The sequence below is a fragment of the Paroedura picta genome, chromosome 4, assembly GCF_049243985.1.
Source record: "Paroedura picta isolate Pp20150507F chromosome 4, Ppicta_v3.0, whole genome shotgun sequence".
Taxonomy (NCBI): Eukaryota; Metazoa; Chordata; class Lepidosauria; order Squamata; family Gekkonidae; genus Paroedura; species Paroedura picta.
Genome location: NC_135372.1, coordinates 37,616,983 through 37,637,471, shown reverse-complemented (window position 1 = coordinate 37,637,471; position 20,489 = coordinate 37,616,983). Strand labels below are relative to the sequence as shown.

Genomic DNA, 20,489 nt, shown 5'->3' with positions numbered 1-20,489 from the left:
GATTTTTAATTTTTTTCCTATTTTGTACCATCATTGACAGATTTTTATTGATTCAATGAGCAGCTTTTTGTATTCTTTCTTTTATTTAATGGGGAGGGTTGGATTAAACTCCCCAACTCCCCCCTTGTGCATGGCTTTGGTTGTCCACCAGTGCAACTAAATTTGCTACAAACCCCAGGGCTGAAGCCAGACTTAACATAGGTCAATGGCAGATGTGTCATTCAGGAAACCCTAAACTAGTGGTTATCGACCTTCGTAATGCTGCAGCACTTTAATACAGTTCCTCATGTTGTGGTGACCCCCAACCATAAACTTATGCAAGTGTTCTTTCACAGAAATTAAACCAAAACTGACCAATGGCGTGAAGACCCCTTGTTCATGATTATGTATATATTTTTCCCCTCCTGGTGTTTCTCAGTTGTTCTGCCTCTTGACCCACCATGCCAGTTTCGCTCTTTCCCACTGCTCCATACAGACGAACGCTCTCTCTCGATCTACCCCGCAAGGCTGTTGTGTGGATGGCACCCCTCCCCCCGGCCAAGCTACTTGCCCTGCCTCGACCCCTGTGAAAGGGTCGACCCCCAAAGTTGAGAACCACTGAGAACCACTAATTTGGATCCAGATCGTGGAGGTTGGAAACAGAATTGCATGTTTTCAAGTTTCATACTTTTGGGAAGTGTTTTTTTTAATTGAAAACTAAGTAGTAAAGGATATGGATAGATAGAATGTGCATTGTTTTACACATGAGCCACCAGGAAGATGTTTCTTACACTGATGACTTTTTAAAAAGTTGAAATATTATCCAAAGGTTTAAAATAATTAAGAGGCAACAATCATTCAGGTGTTTGGGGTTTATTACAACTATCCTATGAGGCAGGTGATGGTGAGAACGAATGACTGGACCACGGTCAGCCAGTTATCTTTGCAACTGCCTAAATAATAAAACACTATATTGTCCATACTCCTGCCGTAACAGAGAAAACTCCTTTGACAACTCCTCTCAAACCAAATCCATAAGACCCCCTTGACCAAAAGCCTTACCACTGGAAGTAAAGAACCACCCTAAATCCCAAAAACCATGTATCCCTAACTAGCAGCATGTGCTACAGGCCCCGAGGGTCCAGGGACGCCACATTGCTGTACAGTCAGTGGACCTTCACAAAGTAATTGTTAGGGAGCCTTCAGACGTATGTGGCTTGTGGACCGCAAGAATGAAGGGGGGGGGGGAAGGGGGGGCGATAGGCTCGCTCCATTAGTGATTGAGCACGAGCATCGCTCACTGAACATCCCTTTGGACCCCCAGCCGCGTCCATGTGAAGGTCCCTAGATTTAGATACTGGGACATTAGGCTCACGCCTCCCGCCAGAGAGGTTTTCAAGCAAAGAAGCTTGCAAAGTTCTGGCTCCCCCTGGCAAGAGCGCACCGCTGTCAAATGTGCAGTTGCGGTCCGCTAATCCTCAGAATTTCCAAGCACCCCTGCGGAGGATGCCCGCGGATCCCTCAACGGGCTCCGGCGCTGGGAGCCCCGCGCATCCCTCATCCGGATCAGACGGCGCAGAGGCGCGGCTCGCTCCTCCAGGGAAGGCGCTCCCCGGGACTCCCAGCCCGGCTGCCTGCCTCATTTGCATCCCTCCAATCGGCGGCCGGAGGGGGGGCGGAGATTCCCCGGGCGGGCGGAGGCGCGCGAGGGCATGTGCGCGTCGATAGGCGATTGATCGCGCCTGGCCGCGCGGTGTCCGCGGCCGCCTGAGGCAAGGAGAGAGAGAGAGAGAGAAGCAGGCGGGGAGTCCGGCCGGGTGGCCGGCGGCTCGGCGATCCATTGTTCTCGCCTCGGCCCCTGGGATGCCGCCCGCCGATGCCAGGGCGGCGGAGGGAGAGGCGCGCGAGCATGCCGGCGGCGGCGGCTGAGGGCGTCGTGGCGAGGGAGACGGGGCGGGCTGCCGGGCAGTGAGCGCGGAAGGGGGCGTGTCCTGGCGGGGGACGGAGCCCGGCGGCCGGGCTGAGCGAGGGGGCTCCGGCTGTGGGGCGGAATGGAGCCCGGCGCTGGTGCGGCGCGACCGTCCGGCGAAGGAGCGGATTCCTGCTTGGAGCGCCTCAAGCACTCGCTGCCGGGACCTGCCGACCTGGCTGGGGCGGCCAGCACGCTGGAGCGGATCCTGAGGGAGTCGGTGTGTCAGCTGCAGGGCTGGCTGCGGGTCTACGGTGAGGAAGCAGACCCTCCCCCGCCCCCTGGCCGAGCCCCCCGCACGCCCCCCTCTGCAGCGCCGTCCCTCCCCCCCACCCACCCCCGTTCACCTTGAGTCTGCCGCCCCCAAGACCCGGGTGGGTGGGTGGGATGGGGGCTTGCCCTTCCTGGGGGGTGGTTGTGCCTTGCTAGCGCCTCGTCGTAGCCCCCCCCCCCAACCCTCTTGACCTTGGGCAGGGGAGAACTAGCAGCCGTCGCTTAAAAAAAAAATTAATCCTATTCCCCCAGAGCAGCAGGTCTGTGCCTAGACTTCGCCGTGCTGCACCTCGCAACACCTGCAGTAAAAAAAAAAAAAATTAAATACTTTTGCTCGTCTTTGGAGGGGAAATATTTGAGATGGAAGCTGAATCCGGCTGGTTTTCAAGCTGGTCGTCTCCCCTGAGTCCCTTGGTTCAGAGTCACAAGGGCAGTATTGTCTGGTGACAGGCAGTGGCTCTCCAGGGTCTCAGGTGGAGATCTTTCACAGCACCTGCTCCGTGGTTCTTTTAACCGGGGCTGCCTGGGATTGAACCTGGGGCTACCTTCGTACTGAGCAAGGGCTCTGCTGCTGAGCCACCCTCTCTTTCCTCTTCTACAGAAAGATACATGCTCTGAAACCTTTCATATTCTTTCATTCTGCAGGTGTTTTATACAGTCTGGTGTAGTGCTGAGAGTAAAGCACTTGATATTGCAAATCTTACATGCCCTTGGATTGTCAGTAGCATCTTTTCATCCTGGTTTTTCTTTCTGTACCTGATGTTGGGGGACCCTAGCCCATCTTTGGCACTGCCCTGCTGTGGGTGAAGGGGGGAGGCCATGGCTGATCTGTAGAGCTTGGTATTTCGGAGTCCCCAGATTCAGACCCCTGTTGAAAGGATCAGGTGGTAGGATAGGTTGAAAGACCACCCTGGAGAGAAATATGCAGGGTAGACAATATTCAGTGTTGGGGGAGAGACAGCATGTCTTGGTGGAACAAAGTTTGAATCCAGTGGCACCTTTAAGACCAACAGAGTGTAATTCAAGCTTTAAACTTTAGTGAACATGCACACTTCCTCAAATACAATGAAATGGGAATTTCCAGTCCGTACATATAGGTGAGAAGTAAATTAGCATGCAGCACAATGAAAATGTTTAACAGATGCACGGGCCAAACAGGAATATCAAGCTTAGTTTATAAGGTTACCATATGTTCGGACTAAATTGGGGGGGGGGGGGGCGTAGTGCAGGAAATGTCAAGATTGGAGATTAATGGGCAGATGTATCCTTCATTCTGGAATACTGACAGTAATGAACTGAGACCCTGTCATTATGTTCTACCCATCATCTCTCAGACATGGAACATCTGCTTGTCATGCAGAAGGTCCCATGTTCAATCCCTGGCATGTCCAGGATCTGGTGGCAGATGATGGGAAAGATTTCTGCCTGAGACCCTGGAGACCTGCTGCCAGTTTGAATAGACAATACTGACTTTAGTGAAGAAGAATTGGTTTTCATACCCTGCTTTTCACTAACCAAAGGAGTCTCAAAGCAGCTTCCCTTCCTCTCCCCAGAACAGACACACTGTGTGGCTGAGAGAACTAGGAGAACTGTATCCCAAGGTCACCCAGCTGACTGCAGGTGGCAGAGTGGGGAATCATCTCCTGTTCTCCAGATTTTAATCTGCCACTCTTAACCACTATGCCACGCTGGCTCTGTGAATCGGTTGTCTGATTCAGTATAAGATAAGTATCATGTGTTCAAGTTTCGTGCCCAGTCCCTGACATCTCCAGATAAAAAGAACACTTAGGAAGTGATGCAGAAGACCTCTACTTGAGACCCTGGAGAGCTGCTGCCTACCAGAGTGGACAGTAATGACCTTGGCTGGCCTGTGGTCTGAGTTGGGTATGGCAGCTTCATGTGCGTCTTCTCCATTCCCTTATGTTGGTATTGACAGAATCTTTTGGAAGCAAATGTATTTGCTATTGGGTGCCTGTAAGCCTCAGTCCCTGACCTGAAAGCCATTTTTAAAACACCTGTAAGGATATCATCTTCCACAATATTTGTGTGTGTGTGTTTGTGTGTCCTGATTTATTTATTTAATTTATAGCCCACCACTCTCAGCAACCAGCTCATCCTGCCTTGGTATATTGTAACCTGCCAGCAAGTTACAGTCTAACGTTTTGGGAGTAGCGGTTTCATAGATTCCCGCATGTTGCTTGATTTGGAATCCCTCTCATTCTTGCTCAGTCCATTTGTAGCCAGCTGTTCTGCATCTGTTTGTATCTGCCTCCAGATTGCTATTGTATCTCTTTTTCAAATATTTATCATGCCATAATAGTTTTTCTGTTCCGCACCACGCTTCTGCAAGGAGTACCGACATCCGGCTTTGATGGTTGGTGGTGATAAACCGTGGTTTAAAACACATCTTCTACACGGGTAGCCTCTCTCGGTTAATCTTCCTTTCTTCTTGTAAGGATAATTGTATTTCTTCTTTCTCTGAGTCTCTATGAAATTCCTCTTCAGTGCAGGTATGCAACTGTGTCCCAGAACAAGGACTGACTACCAGGAGGGGTTAAAATCGTGTTGTCAAGAGGGAAAATAATTCTTAAAGAAACTTATTGTGTGTCAGGGGGTGGTGTCCACCTCCTGGCATGGCCTCTTCCCATTGTCTTTCTCATCCCTTTAAAAAAAAACGGTCTCTGTTCTGTCATGTTAGCAGGAAAAAATAACCCCATGGATTATGTTTCAGAATGTGCCATTGTTTACTCTCATCGTTGTCAAATCTCTGGGTGGCTATTCCCTCAGCAGCAAGAATGGAAACTGATGAACAGACAAACGCTTTTCATGTTTGGGTTCACTCTGAGCTTTGGGGGGGGGGGGAACTGCAACCCCCGATCGAATCGTTCCTGGGTAAAGGCTTGTGACTAATCTCGGTTTCAAAGCAGTTCCTCATTTTTAGATGTGTGGGCTTCAACAGGAAAATCTCTGCCACTTATAAAGTGTGCTGTCAAGAAATGCTACCCTGTGATTATTTGACGCATGTTAAAATGTCAAGACGATGTCGGCAATTATTAGCAGGCTGCCCTTTGTGCTAATTCTGTACGAGTCAACGACTGGATGTTCAGTGGGAAGCACCCCAGGACCTAGCAAAATGCAGAGAGGTGGCATGCTATCATTCTGGAGTGTGTATTTAAGCACTTTGTGCTTGCTAGCAGGCAAGAACAGGATGCAGGGTGAATAAGCTTCGTTTCTTCTCTCTCTCTCTCCCCCCGCCAGCTGGATTCTGGATGACTATTAATGAGTTTCTGGAAGCCTGGAAGATACTGACATTGTTCATCATGCGGTTCGGTACTTACTGACTTGCATTTGGTCGACATCCTTATTTATAGCAAAGGTTGATGAGAGCTTGGAAAAAGGATGTTAAATTCTTTAGCAATCTGGCCGGTGTACAAGACTCAATGTTATTTCCTATTTCTTTCTCAAACACTCCCTGGTATGTAACCTCCTAAAATAAATCTCTATCAGTATGCCTTGCCTATTCCCAGGCTTGGTTTCTTTCTTTCTTTTTTTTGCTTTATGGGTTGTTTTTGTCACAGTTTGTACCCTGCTGTAAAACTGTATCATGACTTAGCCTTAAAGTCAGTAATTCAAGATAACAAAGCAGAACATTGGGGGGGGGCATAATTCTGCAGCTTTGCTTTACTGTGAATTCTGTTCTGTATCATATGCTGAGTACTTTAACTTCATGTATGCCCTGTGCTTCTCCCCAACAGGGACCCAAAGCATCTTGTGTCTTTCTCCTTCATTTTATCCTTGCAACAATCCTACGAGTCAGGTTGGGTTGAAAGAATGTGATTGGCCCAGGGTCACCTAGGAGGTTTCCATGGCAGTGCGAGGATTCAAACCCAGACTCCCAGAATCTCGTTTTGCACCATGTTAGCTGTCACTACACCACACTCTCTCAACTTTATCCAAGGCGGCAAGAAGTTATTGCTTTCTGTATCAATGAAATAGGCCTGTTAATTGAAGACTCCAGCACTTCAGTTGCTGGGCCTAGCAGCAGCTGAGGACCAAATGGGTGTTGCCACATTGGTTGCAGACAACGAGAGAAATGAAAAGGGTAAAGTGATCTCTTTTATTGGGCTAACTTCTGTTAGTGTAGGAGGCACTGTACTAAATACTCACTTTGTAGACATGGCCTTAGCAAATAGTTTTGCGGTGTCCGTTCACCATGGTGGGTTAACTTGGTCCCAAGAAAATGACTGCTGTGGAATTTTGTGAAAGACAATAGTGGCTATATTTAGTAATTTTATTAAGATAAGGACAAAATAGTGGGGTCCCTCACTGTTGCTCATTGTAGCCGCCCTCTCCTCCCCTGCGGGATTGCATGGTTTATACTGAGTTTTGCAGAAAAAGGTCTGCTGCTGAGCATACATATGAGGAAGGGCAACATTTGTCCACCTCCACTTTCAGGCACTGTTCAGGGAGAGGCAAGCATTGCCTCTGTTCTCTGTAGTCTTCCCCATTGCAGCCTTCTCCCGTAAAAGTTATTTGATGAGCCAGTATGACTAATAGTGCTTAAGAGTGGTGATCTGGAGATTCCCTGCTCTTCCACATGTAGCCAGCTGGGTGACCTTGTGCCATCACAGTTCTTTCAGAGCTCTCTCAGCCCCACCTACCTCACAGGGGGTCTGTTGTGGGGAAAAGTAGGGTGGGTGGTTGTAAGCTGCTTTGAGACTCCTTTAGGTAGTAAAAATCAGGGTGCAAAAAAACAACAACCCAGCTCTTCTGCTGATACTACTGCTTCTTATTTTGTATACTTTAAAATCCCCAGGTCTTTTAGGGACCATACAGGGCAGAGGTGTTGCATCAACCAATCTGTGCCCTGCTAGCATAGACAGCTTATTGTTTCTGCTTGCATTCAACACATTATTGTTGGATTATTGTGTTGGATGCCCAATGTGTGTACCCCTCAGAGGACAGTAGGACACAGCTCCAAGAAGTTCATCAGCTCGTAAGAGACAAACCAAGGGACCGCTGTTCATGTGTGAGGCATTTCCCATTCATTTATGCGAATTAGTTGTAAGAAGTAGTAAGTAATCTCGAGTTTCTCCTGTTTAGACCAGTCATTTGCGAGTTGGAGAATTGCTTGGACAGTTGCCAGAGAGAACACAGAGTTTTCTTGGTTGTTTTCGTGTGTTCAGTGGGTCTAAAGCAGGGGTAGTCAACCTGTGGTCCTCCAGATGTTCATGGACTACAATTCCCATTTGCTGGCAGGGGCTCATGGGAATTGCAGTCCATGAACATCTGGAGGACCACAGGTTGAGGTTCCCTGGTCTAAAGTAAGGTGACCAGATTTTAACATTGGTAAAGCGGGACACCATTGACCCAGAGGGTTCTTGATTAAAAATTTGGTCAATATGGAGCAACAAAAAGGGGTGGGTGGGTAGATTTATGCTTTAACCCAACCATTTCTCTGAGTTCAGGCCTTGACATAGGGCTCATTCAACCCAATGAGAACAGCCAATCTGGCACCCTTGGGGATCTCTTTCCTCCCCCCCCCCCCAGCAGTCTCCTCTCTTGTTAATGACAGGGCTCTAACTTGTGAGCTTTTTCTTCAGGTCCTAAAGGCAAAGTGGTCTCTTCCCTTCCCTCCCTCTCCCAAATGTAACAATCAATACGATGATGCGTATCCTGCCACTGACTTTATTACTGATGCGATCATTGTTCCCTCAAGGACATGGCGACACACTCTAGGCCTCTGTTGGCTTTTCTGTGTGTTTTGTTTTGATGTAGCCATATGGTCCTTTTGGCTATAACCAGGAGAACAAAAATCTGTTTAGCTTTAACTGTTCTTGAGGAAACATTTAATTGTTCCTCGCCCTGTTGGAGGCCTTGAGTGGTGCTGACGTTCTGACCCCCCCCCCCCCCGTTCTGCTTCTTAAAACAGAATGGATTGGTGCATGTGTGTGTTTCTAAAAATAAATGCTTTTTTGAAATAGCGGTTTTTATAAATAGGGCTGCCTGCTATAAAGGGAAACATTAAGAACTGACATGCTGATGGACACACCACAGTTAGTTACAGTGTGAAATGTCGTTTCTGTAGTTCTCCGTATCTCAATCGGCGATGAGATATCATTCTGATGCTACCAGGGAGCTAAAAATACCTATATAACTCAGTCGCTAAAAGACTGGGGAAATCACAGTAATTTTGATTTTGCAAATGTAATTTTTTGTTTTGGAACCCCATGGCAACAAATTATTTTTTCATCTTTTATGAAAACAAAGCTGCAAAAATAACTAGTTTTACAGTTGTTTTGTTTTATTTTATTTTATTTTTTAAACAACAAAAACAACCCAGCTCTTAAACTATATGCTTCCTTCCCCCCTTCACAGGATCCTGTGTTGGGCAAGCAGAGTAACATGAAAATAAACACATAAAATGTATCTATCAGATTGTTCCCATCCTGTTCTTGCTTTGCGCAGATTGCCCTGGATATGTTCCTGTACGTTTAATCAAACTGGAACCATACATGCTAGTGCACAACTAAATGTCATTTCTGGGTGTGCTGCATGTATTGTACAGTCTGAGGTAGATATTTATAGCCTCGTGGAGCTTTTTGTCACTAACAAAGAAGGCTGCTATCCTAGCAGAGGAAGTCAGAGTGGTGAGTTTGGCCTTGTGGACCATGTTGCACTGGGAACAGCTAATACTGACCGCTGCTACAAATGCCTCCAAAGAGGAAGTATATCTCGCACGAGAAATGTTAAGTGTCACTATATTAGCACTGTAGACAGGGGAGCTATTAATATAACAGCCCATGGTTCAGAATTCCCTGTGTGGTCCTACAACGGCAAGACAGTGCGGTGTATTTTGAGACGGTTGCAGTTGGAAGGCACTTAAGCTCCACAGCAGATCGCTTGAGAGGGAAACAGTTATTAACTTGGAATGAATTCACCGGCTGCTTCTCAGACCTGATCACTTTTGTACAGCTGCATTCAAAGAATTGTGCATTAGGAATTCATTCTGCATCTTCATGGTTTGTTCAGGACCGTTATAAAGAAGCCGTCCAGCTGCAGAGACTATACAGCTACTATCTGAAGGCATTAGCAATAAAGCACCATAAAAAATCTGTGGCAAGGCAGCGGTGTAACAGGGATACAAGGACCACAGTAACACTTGGTTTTGGGATGTACTCTTGCTATGACCGTGACATCCCCTCCTGCCTTTTGTGAATGTCCTAATCTTTTCCTATCTCCCCAATTGCTTTTTGTCGTCTTGATGTTTCTTAGTTATTTGATCAGCACAAATGAATGGCTGATGAGGATAACCTCAACAAGCTACTATCCCCCCCCCCCCCTTGGTGGGAAGTGATACGAGTTCTAGGAATTGTTTTTTGCTAGCGCAGGGAAGAGGTAATAAACACAGCTTCATGATACTTTACGTCGGGCATGTATGTGCAGATCATGCAAGCCCATCATAGTACAGTCTAGGATTTAGTAAAAGGTGAAAACTGGGGGATTTGAGATTCTGACTTGCTTAAACAACTAGCCATGACGACTCTTGCAAAGATATTTTTGGCATTCCTGTTTGCCCTTTTGGATTGCATTTGATTGAGTTGTATGTAGTGGTAATGTTATGCGGGGGGAAACAAATTAATTTGAGCTGACTAGATATATTTTGTGGTGTGGCAGAACCAGCCTGCTTCTGCCTTGCAAGCCCGGTTCCGGCCTTGCCCATTCAGTTCTGGCTGGTTGCCAACTCCAGGCAGACAGCAAAAAGGAACTCTAGGAAACACTCACTACAGCAACCTGGCTAAAGAACAGGGTCGCAGCTTGGAGATCCAGGAACCCTTGTTGTTGTTGTTAGGTGCAAAGTCATGTCCGACCCATCGTGACCCCATGGACAATGATCCTCCAGGCTTTCCTGTCCTCTACCATTCCCTGGAGTCCATTTAAGTTTGCACTGACTGCTTCAGTGACTCCATCCAGCCACCTCATTCTCTGTCGTCCCCTTCTTCTTTTGCCCTCAGTGGCTCCCAGCATTAGGCTGTTCTCCAGGGAGTCCTTCCTTCTCATGAGGTGGCCAAAGTATTTGAGTTTCATCTTCAGGATCTGGCCTTCTAAGGAGCAGTCAGGGTTGACTGCAACAATGAAGAGTAATGCTCTTTGAGTAGATAGAAGAATCAGGTCCTCAGCTATATTTTCAGTGTTGTTCGGACAGTTTGTGGCACAGCTGATGGCTTTATTGCTGGCAACAATGATCTCATCAGGTTGGTGCTTGAATAGAAAATAGTGTTTTAAAAATATTTACATGTTTTATATTACAATGATGATGCTTCTTATAAGGGTTTTCCTTGCATGTCTACGTCTGCTGGTGGGGGAAATTCTGGACCTACCTTGTGATCTCATATCCGGATCTTGTTAAACCCTTCCATGTTGGGCTTGTAGAAATGGCCGGGAGGAACTTAAAATGACCTTTCTGTTGGGTGGTCCCTTTGCACAATGTCTTGTTAGCAGGAATTTTCCTGCTGTAAATGCAAATACGGCTCGTCGTGCCAATTGATATAAGATTGGCCAAAATGTGCATGACGTTGGATTGATAGCTGGCAATGCATTAGATTGAACCTTGGCAACTTCTCCTCTGGCTAAAGAGCTCCTTACGCCCCCCACCCCCAACAATATTAGAGATCCCAGGGATCCTGTTGAACGAAAACCCATGCATTGATGTGGGGAAAGGGTGAGATTGTCCCACCTCCTTGGACTTCATAAAAACAACCTGTGGTGGTTTGTGTACTTCAGAATCAGCACGTGACATGGCATTTGTGACATGGCTGCTAGAACTCAGAATGAGAGAAAGCATTTTGCTACATGTACAGAAATAGCTTGGAAAATGTGATCAATTACATTAAAAAGATAAAATGGAAAATTCTATAGTGCAAAATCTGTAAAGAGGCAATAAAGGCCTTGATTGTTCTGTTTATGAACATGACCAGCGTTTTTTCGTAACTAAAAAGCCAGCTGATGAAAGGAACTTTGACTTTTGAAAGCTTACACCCAGAAAATCTTATTCGTTTCCAAGGTTCTACAGGATTTGAATCTAGCTGTGCTGAAAATATTACCTATCCTCCTTTAAGAAACCACCATCTCCTGCTTTGAGAACCATAGCATTATACACCATTCAATGTATCTGGATGAGCTGGCAGCTTCTCTTTTGTTGTTGCTGTTGTTTGTTTGTATCACTAAGTATAGACGTAATTAGCCTTGCGTCTTTAAGAGGATGAACTGCGGAGAACACGTTCAACTAATGTTAAGCTTAATCTATAAAAGTTAAAGAGTTCAGCTTTGATGCTGAATTTTAATCATGTGCTTAGCATAATTGCCCGTTGAAATTTCACTCCGGCAAACTTTTATCTTTTTATGTTTTAAAATGTTTTAAACTTTTTAGTCAGCCTTGCATCTATTTATAAGAAAGAAAAAAACAAATTGGACTGACACATTCTGATTTCACGATTGCTTTTTGGAAGTTATAGAGCTTCCTATTGATCTGGCTGAGATTTTATTGTTATGCTCATTTATTTTACATATGAAAATATATTCTGCTTTTCTTCAAGAGGGCTGTATTTGATGTTCATGGCAGATGGAGGAAAACTTCTGGGGTAGTTTCTCAGGGTTGGTTTTTTTTTTAAAGCATTCTATAAACGGTGCAGTAAATGCATCCTTGATTTCACCTGGAGTACTGTGTGCAGTTCTGGAGGCCTCACTTCAAGAAGGACGTCGATAAAATTGAAAGGGTACAGAGGAGAGCGACGAAGATGATTTGGGGCCAAGGGACCAAGCCCTATGAAGATAGGTTGAGGGACTTGGGAATGTTCAGCCTGGAGAAAAAGGAGGTTGAGAGGGGACATGATAGCCCTCTTTAAGTATTTTAAAGGTTGTCACTTGGAGGAGGGCAGGATGCTGTTTCTGCTGGCTGCAGAGGAGAGGACACGCAGTAATGGGTTTAAACTTCAAGTACAACGATATAGGCTAGATATCAGGAAAACATTTTCACAGTCAGAGTAGTTCAGCAGTGGAATAGGCAGCCTAAGGAGGTGGTGATCTCCCCCTCACTGGAAGTCTTCAAGCAAAGGTTGGATACACACTTTTCTTGGATTCTTTAGGATGCTTAGGGCTAATCCTGCGTTGAGCAGGGGGTTGGACTAGATGGCCTGTATGGCCCCTTCCAACTCTATGATTCTATGCCTTGGGTAAGACTTAACTCATAATTTCCGGCCTTTAGAAAGTAACCAATAGTGATTTTTAGTGCTCGAAATGTTATGCAGATGATTAATAGATATAATGATGAACCTTTCACAGCCAGATTGTTTCTGGAATGCAGTTCACTGAGCTATACAAAAAGAGGAGGAAATTTTTGCTACCCTGTGGGAGGAAGAGATACAAAAGGCAGTTTAGATGTTCCTTGGGGGGGATTGCTTGTAGTTGAGAATGCCTCTTAAATACAGGCCTTATTCTGCAGGCGCTGGCAGAAACTTAACTAATATTCATTCAGCGTGCTGTGGGAAAATGCTACTTGCTTGAGCAGATGCGCTGCAGCGTCTGATGGAGATTTGCATGAGAATACAAATGCACCTCAAAGTTTCTGCCTTCCTTAGTGATGGAAGAGGCACTTTCAATCTTTTATCTGTATGGAGTCTTGGCCTTTTCAGTAAAACTGCTAGTGCTGTGGCACTTCTGCAGACAATTTTTTTCAGGGATAGGTAGTAGTTATATTTTAGCATTGCATTATAAGGACACAGGCATGCATTCCCATTTTCTTTTGCCGTTTTTGCCTAGGGAGCACTCAGGGTAGGCGAACCATAAAACGATTCAAGTTAGGATGGTTGGATGAATATCAGAAACACCTTATTCAAATCACTGGTCTGTCCATCTGGGTATTGTGTACTTTGACTGGTACCACCTCTCTTAGGTCTAGGGAAGCCTTTCTCAACCTTTTTACCCATCGAGAAACCACAGAAGTACTCTGATCATGCAGAATATGGTTGGGAAGCATATAGTTGCATAGATGCCCACCCAGAGCCCCTCCCCTCCCCATCCAGGCCCATCGTTGCCATTTGGGGAGGGGTGAGTGAGTCGACAGGACCATATATGATCTAATCACCTGATAAGCGTATAACAAATTTTAAAAATATATTAAAAATTTATTAACTTCCACCCGTTCAGGATACTCTTCCAGGGCCATCAAAGAACCTGGGTCTCGAAAGCTCACGCCTTGAATAAATCTTTGTTGGTCTTAAAGGTGCTACTGGACTCTGATTTTATTGTGTTACCTCACCAGGTTGTTGTGAGGATAAAATGGAGAGAATGATATAACCCGTTTTGAGTCTGCACTGCTGAGAAAAGTGGGGTGTAAATAAAACATTCATTTGGGTTGGGTATGCTTTGGGGTGGAATTGGAGGAAACATGGAAGGAAGTGAGAAAGGTGGCATAATCTTGGTGTTCAAGTACTCTGGCATATGGGGCAGCAATGGGAAGGATGCGGTCTTTGGAAAGCTGAGAGTAGTGGAGCTGGAGGAGGTTCCATGGGAAAGGATTGTCAGGCTGTGAGATTAGGGACAGAAGAAGCTGACAAAGCCATAGAGTAGCGATCCCCAACCTGTGGGCCGTGGACCCCATGTGGTCCGTCAACTAATTGGAGGTGGGCCGCGAAGGACGCCTTCTCCCCCCCTTTACTTCATCCCCCCTGGCCCTTTACAACACACTTCGGGTGTCATTGTCTCCCATCACTCCCGGATGGGACTATCTCGTTGCAGAGAAACAAGCTCAGGGTTCCCATTGATTTGTCATTGTCATGAGTTAAAATTTCCATGAAAATAAAATGTTCCTTGTGTTCATTGTTGTGTATCTTATTTTGAAGGGATGTTTAAACATTACCATAGCGATCAGAGAGCGTTAGGGCAGTGGTTGAGAGTAGAAGAGTAAAGTACCCCCCCCCCCCACTGGGCCTCAGTAAAATTGTCAAGCGTTGACTGGTCTCCGGTGATAAAAAGGTTGGGGACCACTGCCATAGAGGGCTTGAAGTGAGATGAGAAGTATTAAATTTGGAACAATAAAGAGATTTATGGAGCGGGCCTCATGTGGCCAGCATGTAAGACCCATTCAAAGACTTTTTTAGATGCAGAATTCTGAACAGAAGTGTGGGACCAACGCGTGACAGTAGAAGACCAGAAAGGAGTTATTTAACATTTTTTATTTTTTTTCTGTATTAATCAAGACAAGAGGTTGCCAGACCATGATGCAGAAGTTTCCACAGAGGAGCTGAGAGAAAGACAAAGCTTTGAAGTTGGGAAAAGATGCAGTGAGTTTGAGATAGCAATGAGTCATCACAGTGGAAGCAATGGGCAGCTGGAGATGTGCAGTTGACTAGAAAGGTCAAAGGTAGAGAGTGCCCACTCAGAAAACACTCTTTACCATTACACTGCACTGGCCACCTCTAAGTATGCATATACAATGAAGTGTATCCGATCCCTGTTCTTCCATTCCAGGAATCAAAGTTTGAAGTCTAAATCAAGGGCCTATTTCAATGGAGGAAGAACCACTTCAGTTGATGGAAGGCTACTTCGGGGATGGTGGATCCATCCTAATATGATATTAATTAATGTTGTGTATAAAGTTAAAGTTATATGAGATATATCTCTGCTTAGCAGTAAGATTTAGAGTTAATTTAGAACATTTCCCTGGTAGGACCAGACAAAGAAAACAACAGCAACATTGTAAGAGCAGACCTGGGTGAAAAAAAGGAACAGGCAGATAGCAACAGCATCAAGAATAGAATCTGAATGGGGAAGTTCTAATATGCTTTCCTTCTAAGCAGCTGCTTTATACTGGGTCATCCCCCTTAGTCTATCAAAGCCAATATATCAGTGGCTTTCTAGGTTCTCAGACAGAGACCTTTCATATCACTTGGTTCTTTTAACTAGCAAGTGAACATGGGATTTGGGGTATGCAGAGTAGAACCTGTACCACTCTACCACCAAGCCACAGCCCCACGCTTTTGCCTATAACACATGGGCTGAATGTTGACAGAGTCTCAGTTCAGGTGCTGCAAACAAGCCTGTTTGTTCATTACAGGCTCAGCCCTAGTTTATTGTTGGACCTGTTTACTCTTTTTCTCCTCCCGTCCCGTGGCACACAGAACAAAGACTGAAATCTTCAGCTGACTTCAATAACTCGTGTCATGTAACTGAGGCTGAACTATCTGAGGCTACTTTCCTTCCCAGTAATTGTTGAATCCTGCTTAAGAATCCCTCTGGGGTGGGGGGTGGGGGGTAAGCACAACAATGAAACATATTTATGGATAAAATTGAAATTTGTTTGCCATATCTAAAGCCAACTTGGCGTAGTGGTTAGAAGTACCGACTTCTAATCTAGCAAGCTGGGTTTGATTCCCCACTCCCCCACATGCGGCCAGCTGGGCTACCTTGGGCTCTTCACAGCACCGATAAAGCTGTTTTGACTGAGCAATAATATCTGGGCTCTCTCAGCCTCACCTACCTCCCAGATTGTCTGTTATGGGAAGAGGATTGTAAGCTACTTGGAGACTCTGGTAGAGAAAAGCGGCATATAAGAACCAACTGTTCTTCTCTTCTAAATGCAGCCAAAGAAAGATCTTTTGAATCTAAAGTGAAAGCGCTACTTCTAAGGAAAGATGAGAAAGGATCAGTCTGCAGCAGTGGTGTGAGGAATAGCCTTCTTGTGTAGTAGACCAATAAGCCAGGCATGCTTATCCTTGCCCAATTCTAATTGTGTCCTGACATGCTTTTTATAGATCAGTGACCCCCAATATGACACCAATTGGCACTTGCTCAGGTGTTCCCTTGTCCACACTTCCTTCTCTAAAGCAAAGTTGTATTCCTGCCTTTCTGCCATCTTGTTGCTTGAGAAGAGCCAAGGTAATGATGATGTCATCTGTTCAGTCGTGTCCGACCCTCAGCGATTCTATAGGAAAGACTTCACCATGCGCCCCTGTCTCTGACTGCTTCTTTTAGTTGATTCATGGTCGTCTCCGTATCAGCTTTGATCGTGTCGATCCAGCGGATCCTTTGGCAACCACGTTTCCTTTTGCCGCTGACCACGCCGAGCATTCATGGAGACATCACTTTATCTATAGGGAAAACCCATTCAAAAACAGCTGCATCCATCATACGAAGAGCAAAACACGACCGGGACTATCCTGGGCTTCTATGGCAGCCAGCATTAGACTGGCCTGGTTCCCCAGATTGTTCCACTCTATGTCCAAATATCTATCCGCTCCCTTCTGCACATCCAGTAGGCCTGTATGGGAATAATTTTTTTCTTTTTTTTTTTGTTTGTTTTTGTTTTGTTTTTAAAGCCAGCTTTTATTGAAGTAGAAAAATAAGTTTTAAAAAAAGAGCTTTCCCCACAAATCACAGACTTAACAATTCTGACATTAGCCAACTGATTTACACCAGTTTCACACCATAAGACACACCAGAGTTATTGACATGGCCCTCCCCCAGCAGCTGTTGATGGTTTCATAAGGTACATTTTTTGAATGCAAACTACATTAAGGCAGCTGTGATCTGGCACAAAGCAATGCACTGAAAAAAAAAACCTGTTGAGAGTTATTAACCCCAAAGAGAAGTATCTACATCCTGTTCGAATCAAAGGGGATTTTTGAATTCTGAGTTGCACTCTTGTCAACTTGATCCTGAGCTATTCCCATAATCTGCACGACTGCCTGTGCAAAAGTCTGCAGATTACAACAATTCAGCAACAAACAATACAAAACTCCATACAGTACAAAGCTCCATACAGCAGGCGCCTGTGCACCACCCCTGTGCATTGGTCACTCTATCTGATAACAGAGGAGAGCAAGCACATTGGTGTGCCATTTCAAGGATTCTCTGGACCAGAGAGATTGAAGTATAGTGCAGATGTTTTCTAATATTGGGAATCCCAAAGGAGACCAAAGTCCATTAACAGTAATCTGGTTAGGAGTTTATAACGTATTTTTATTGTTTCTGAAAATGTCTGTATATTTTTTTTTAAAGAAATCTAGAAACGGATCAAGACACTGGGGTGATGCTTTCACAATGTAAGGTTCTGCCGTCTAGGTATATAAAAATCTTAGCAGCACACTGGAAGCGAAAGAAGGGGAGATCTATTTTTTGGTAGAGCTGTCCTTGAGTTTCGATTTGTGGTACTTCTGCCCAATGCCGTACGGCACGTGTGCGGCGATAGTACCCAACTGCCGTGCTCCCTCTATGTGAAACATTTGGTCGTCGAAGAAAATGTGCAGCCTGATTTCTGCCAGGACTGGGCCTTTGGGTGCCCCAGCGAGGAAGAGGGCTTCGTCAACCTGCACCCCCCAAGTGCGAAGGGTCTTCAACACTCTTGCTCCAGAACTGGCAGCACTTCGGGCTGTCACCAGATACGTCCTGATTGGGGAACCCAAACGCTCATTTTTTGCATGGAACTTCTTCTGGAGCCGTCCTAGGTCTTCCAGGAAACCTTTCAAGGGACCCTGTGCCAAAGGCTTATTTTCATTGATCTTCTCGTGCTCAAAAAACCTGTCCAGGCCATGCTCTTTCGCAATGATTTCGGACTCATCGGAAAACAGAACGGCATCCCCATCAAAAGCTACTCGGAGCTGCTTGTCGCCGTGAGGGACATTTTTGTTCCCTGTAAACAATGTGGCAGCAGCGATTCCTGCTTCTATGGCTTCTTGAACTTTTTCAGAGTCAGCAGAAAGGTACAGATTCGTGAGGTATGCCTTCAGGTAGCCAATGGGAGTCTTCCCTCCCATCATACAGAACCGTTCAACCAACAGACCGTAGTGGTTAATGCTGTTGATAAGTCTCACGCCTACTTGAGCATGGTTATTCGTCATGAGCACATTATCAAACAGGTCCTCGTCCTCTGGGTAAAGCTCACGGAGTCGGGCATTGACGTGCTCCAATGCCTTCACGAAGGAAAACGCGGGCCCAGGCTTCAGCGTGATGTTCTCGTTCGCCTGTTGGTATTGCACGTACTTTTCCACCCCCTGGTCCTCATAGATCTTCCTCTCCTCCACCATGTCAAAGAGCACCCGCGAGAATACCGCGATGGTGATGGCATTTTGGGGCTTGGGGGGCCGGGGTCTCGTGATGGTGGTGAAGCTCTCGTAGGCCGCCTTGGCCGCCTCCCAGTCCTGCTCGGCGCCCACTTCCTCCTCGGAGAGGGAATAATTTTTTTCTTAATCACCATCATTGTGACTGAGTCATTGTTTATGGGGTTCTAATGGGGAATTTTAATGGTTTTTGATGTACTGTATTTGTATTGAAATATTGTGAACCGCCGTGAGCCCGTTTCTGAGAGCAGCGGTCATACAAATCAAATAATAATAATAATAATAATAATAATAATAATAATTATTATTATTATTATTATTATTATTATTTTGCTGTGGGTTGTGGCCTCCCAATGGCGAGCATTTTGTGGTGGTGTCTACTGCTTGTTTTCAAAATTACTATAATACCCACAAGATGCAGTAAAACTGGGCACATTTGCTAGAGGATTTGCAGCATACAAGAACCAACTCTTCTTCTACAGATCAATATAATGCTACTCCAGTGCAGTGACTTCAGCAGATTTCAGTTGAACCCATTGCAGAATCCACTTTCTTGAACGCCGCCAGGCTATGAAAGTGAACCTGTGCCAGAAAGTTGATTGTTCCACTTATTTAATCAGCATTTTTCTCATTGGTTTGGTAGACTGGAGAGGATTAGATAGAATTCGTAGATTGTCATGCATCTTCCGGGTAATGCTTAGCAGTTATGTAGTACATTTCTCTGTGCGTGAAGTGCTTTGAGCACTAGCTCAGTAACCGTTGCCATAGTCCTGTAAATATTCAAAACATTATAAATCAGAGATGAAGAATGAGAAAAATAGTACACGTCCAAGACCACGTACAAAATTGAAGCCCAAGTGAGATATGAATTGTGGTGTATCCCCTTACCAATGTCAAGCTCTTAATTTTTATTTTGAATCTATCTGGATAACATCAAGTTTTCCTTAAGCAGCTCTTCCTTTGTAGGGATCATTGCCATATGCATAGTACAATTAAGTATGTTGTAAGTCGTACAAATATTAATTTAGGAAACCTGGTTTTCATTTCCTCTCTTTGATTTGTTTTTTTAATTTAAAGTTCCTTTCCTTACAGAAAGTTTCCATATGATGAGGTGTGAAGCATCTGACCACGATCTGCTTCCTTTAAAATTTGCACATTTGGTGCACACTCTTTTGTCATTGGTATTTTGGAGAACTGTGGGCTAGTTTGATGTTTGTGACTTCAGTTCCCATTTCTGTTCCTTTATTATTTTTTAAACCATTCACTTGGGAAAGCTTATCTGGATTTTAGCTGCATGGCTAGTATGTTCCTCACGATATCTGGGAAAATTTATTACAAAGACTAGTACAGTAGCATTGTCTTCTTTTGTTGCTGTCAAGTTTCACCTGATTTAGGACTACCCCCGTTGTATGAGTTTTCAAGATCCAGGATGTTCAGAGGGAGTTTTCATTGCTGCCTTCTACATAATCCTGGACTTCCTTGGTGGTCTCCCATCAAATTGCTAACCAGGACCAACCCTGCTTCGTTTCTGAGATCTGACAAGATCAGTATAGCCTGGGCTATTCAGGTCAGGTCACTATAGCTATAGGAGGCTGAAAATAGATATGAAGGCAACATGTATAAAGATGTTTAAATACAGAACTGTCATGAGGGCATCATTGGGAGGTAAGCTATCCCTAATTTATTAGGCTAATAAATCATATTTGGGTGATTTTTCTCCTGTACTTTATTGGAAGGAGAAAAAAAATTAATAGAGATTTAAATGGATTTAACATAACATTATATAGCATATGTGTTCCTGTATATATATGAGACTAAACACACAAAGATCTCAAGACTCCTGGAGTATTCTGCTCAAAATTCCACCTTCATTTGTATAGTTTGCCCCTCCCTCTTCCCATTTAGTGCATAATACAGGCTTTCTTAGTCAGGGTTTACGATACCTTGGGGTTTCTTGACAGCTTTATTTGTTTGTTTATTTATTTGTTTATTTGTTTGTTTGTTTGTTTGTTTATTTATTTATCATGCTTATATACCGCCCTCCCCGGAAGCTCAGGGTGGTTTACATCATAACAAAGAACAATACATAAAACAGTCTGTAAAACATGTATAACTGATAACTAATAATTGTAACCATTCACTCTGGCATGCTT

The 20,489-nt window shown here is 44.9% G+C and overlaps 2 protein-coding genes across 2 annotated transcripts in view; one reads left to right on the top strand and one right to left on the bottom strand.

Moving 5' to 3' along the window:
- Window positions 1-1,748: 1,748 nt before the first annotated feature.
- The window catches only part of RASAL2 (RAS protein activator like 2), a 292,197-nt gene continuing 273,456 nt past the window's right edge, over window positions 1,749-20,489 (top strand). Inside the window, exon 1 of the mRNA XM_077332483.1 lies at window positions 1,749-2,202. Coding sequence (XP_077188598.1) covers window positions 2,031-2,202 — 172 coding nt within the window. The 5' untranslated portion in view covers window positions 1,749-2,030. The remainder of the gene's footprint in view (window positions 2,203-20,489) is intronic.
- Window positions 16,623-18,534, bottom strand: LOC143835197 (cytosolic 5'-nucleotidase 1B-like). Its single transcript, XM_077332477.1, has one exon. It carries the CDS (start codon window positions 18,301-18,303, stop codon window positions 17,389-17,391), a length of 915 nt encoding a protein of 304 aa, XP_077188592.1. The 5' UTR covers window positions 18,304-18,534; the 3' UTR covers window positions 16,623-17,388.

Coding starts and splice junctions, on each gene's coding strand:
- LOC143835197 (XM_077332477.1), bottom strand. CDS start 18,303: ATGGTGGAGGAGAGGAAGATCTATGAGGACCAGGGGGTGGAAAAGTAC.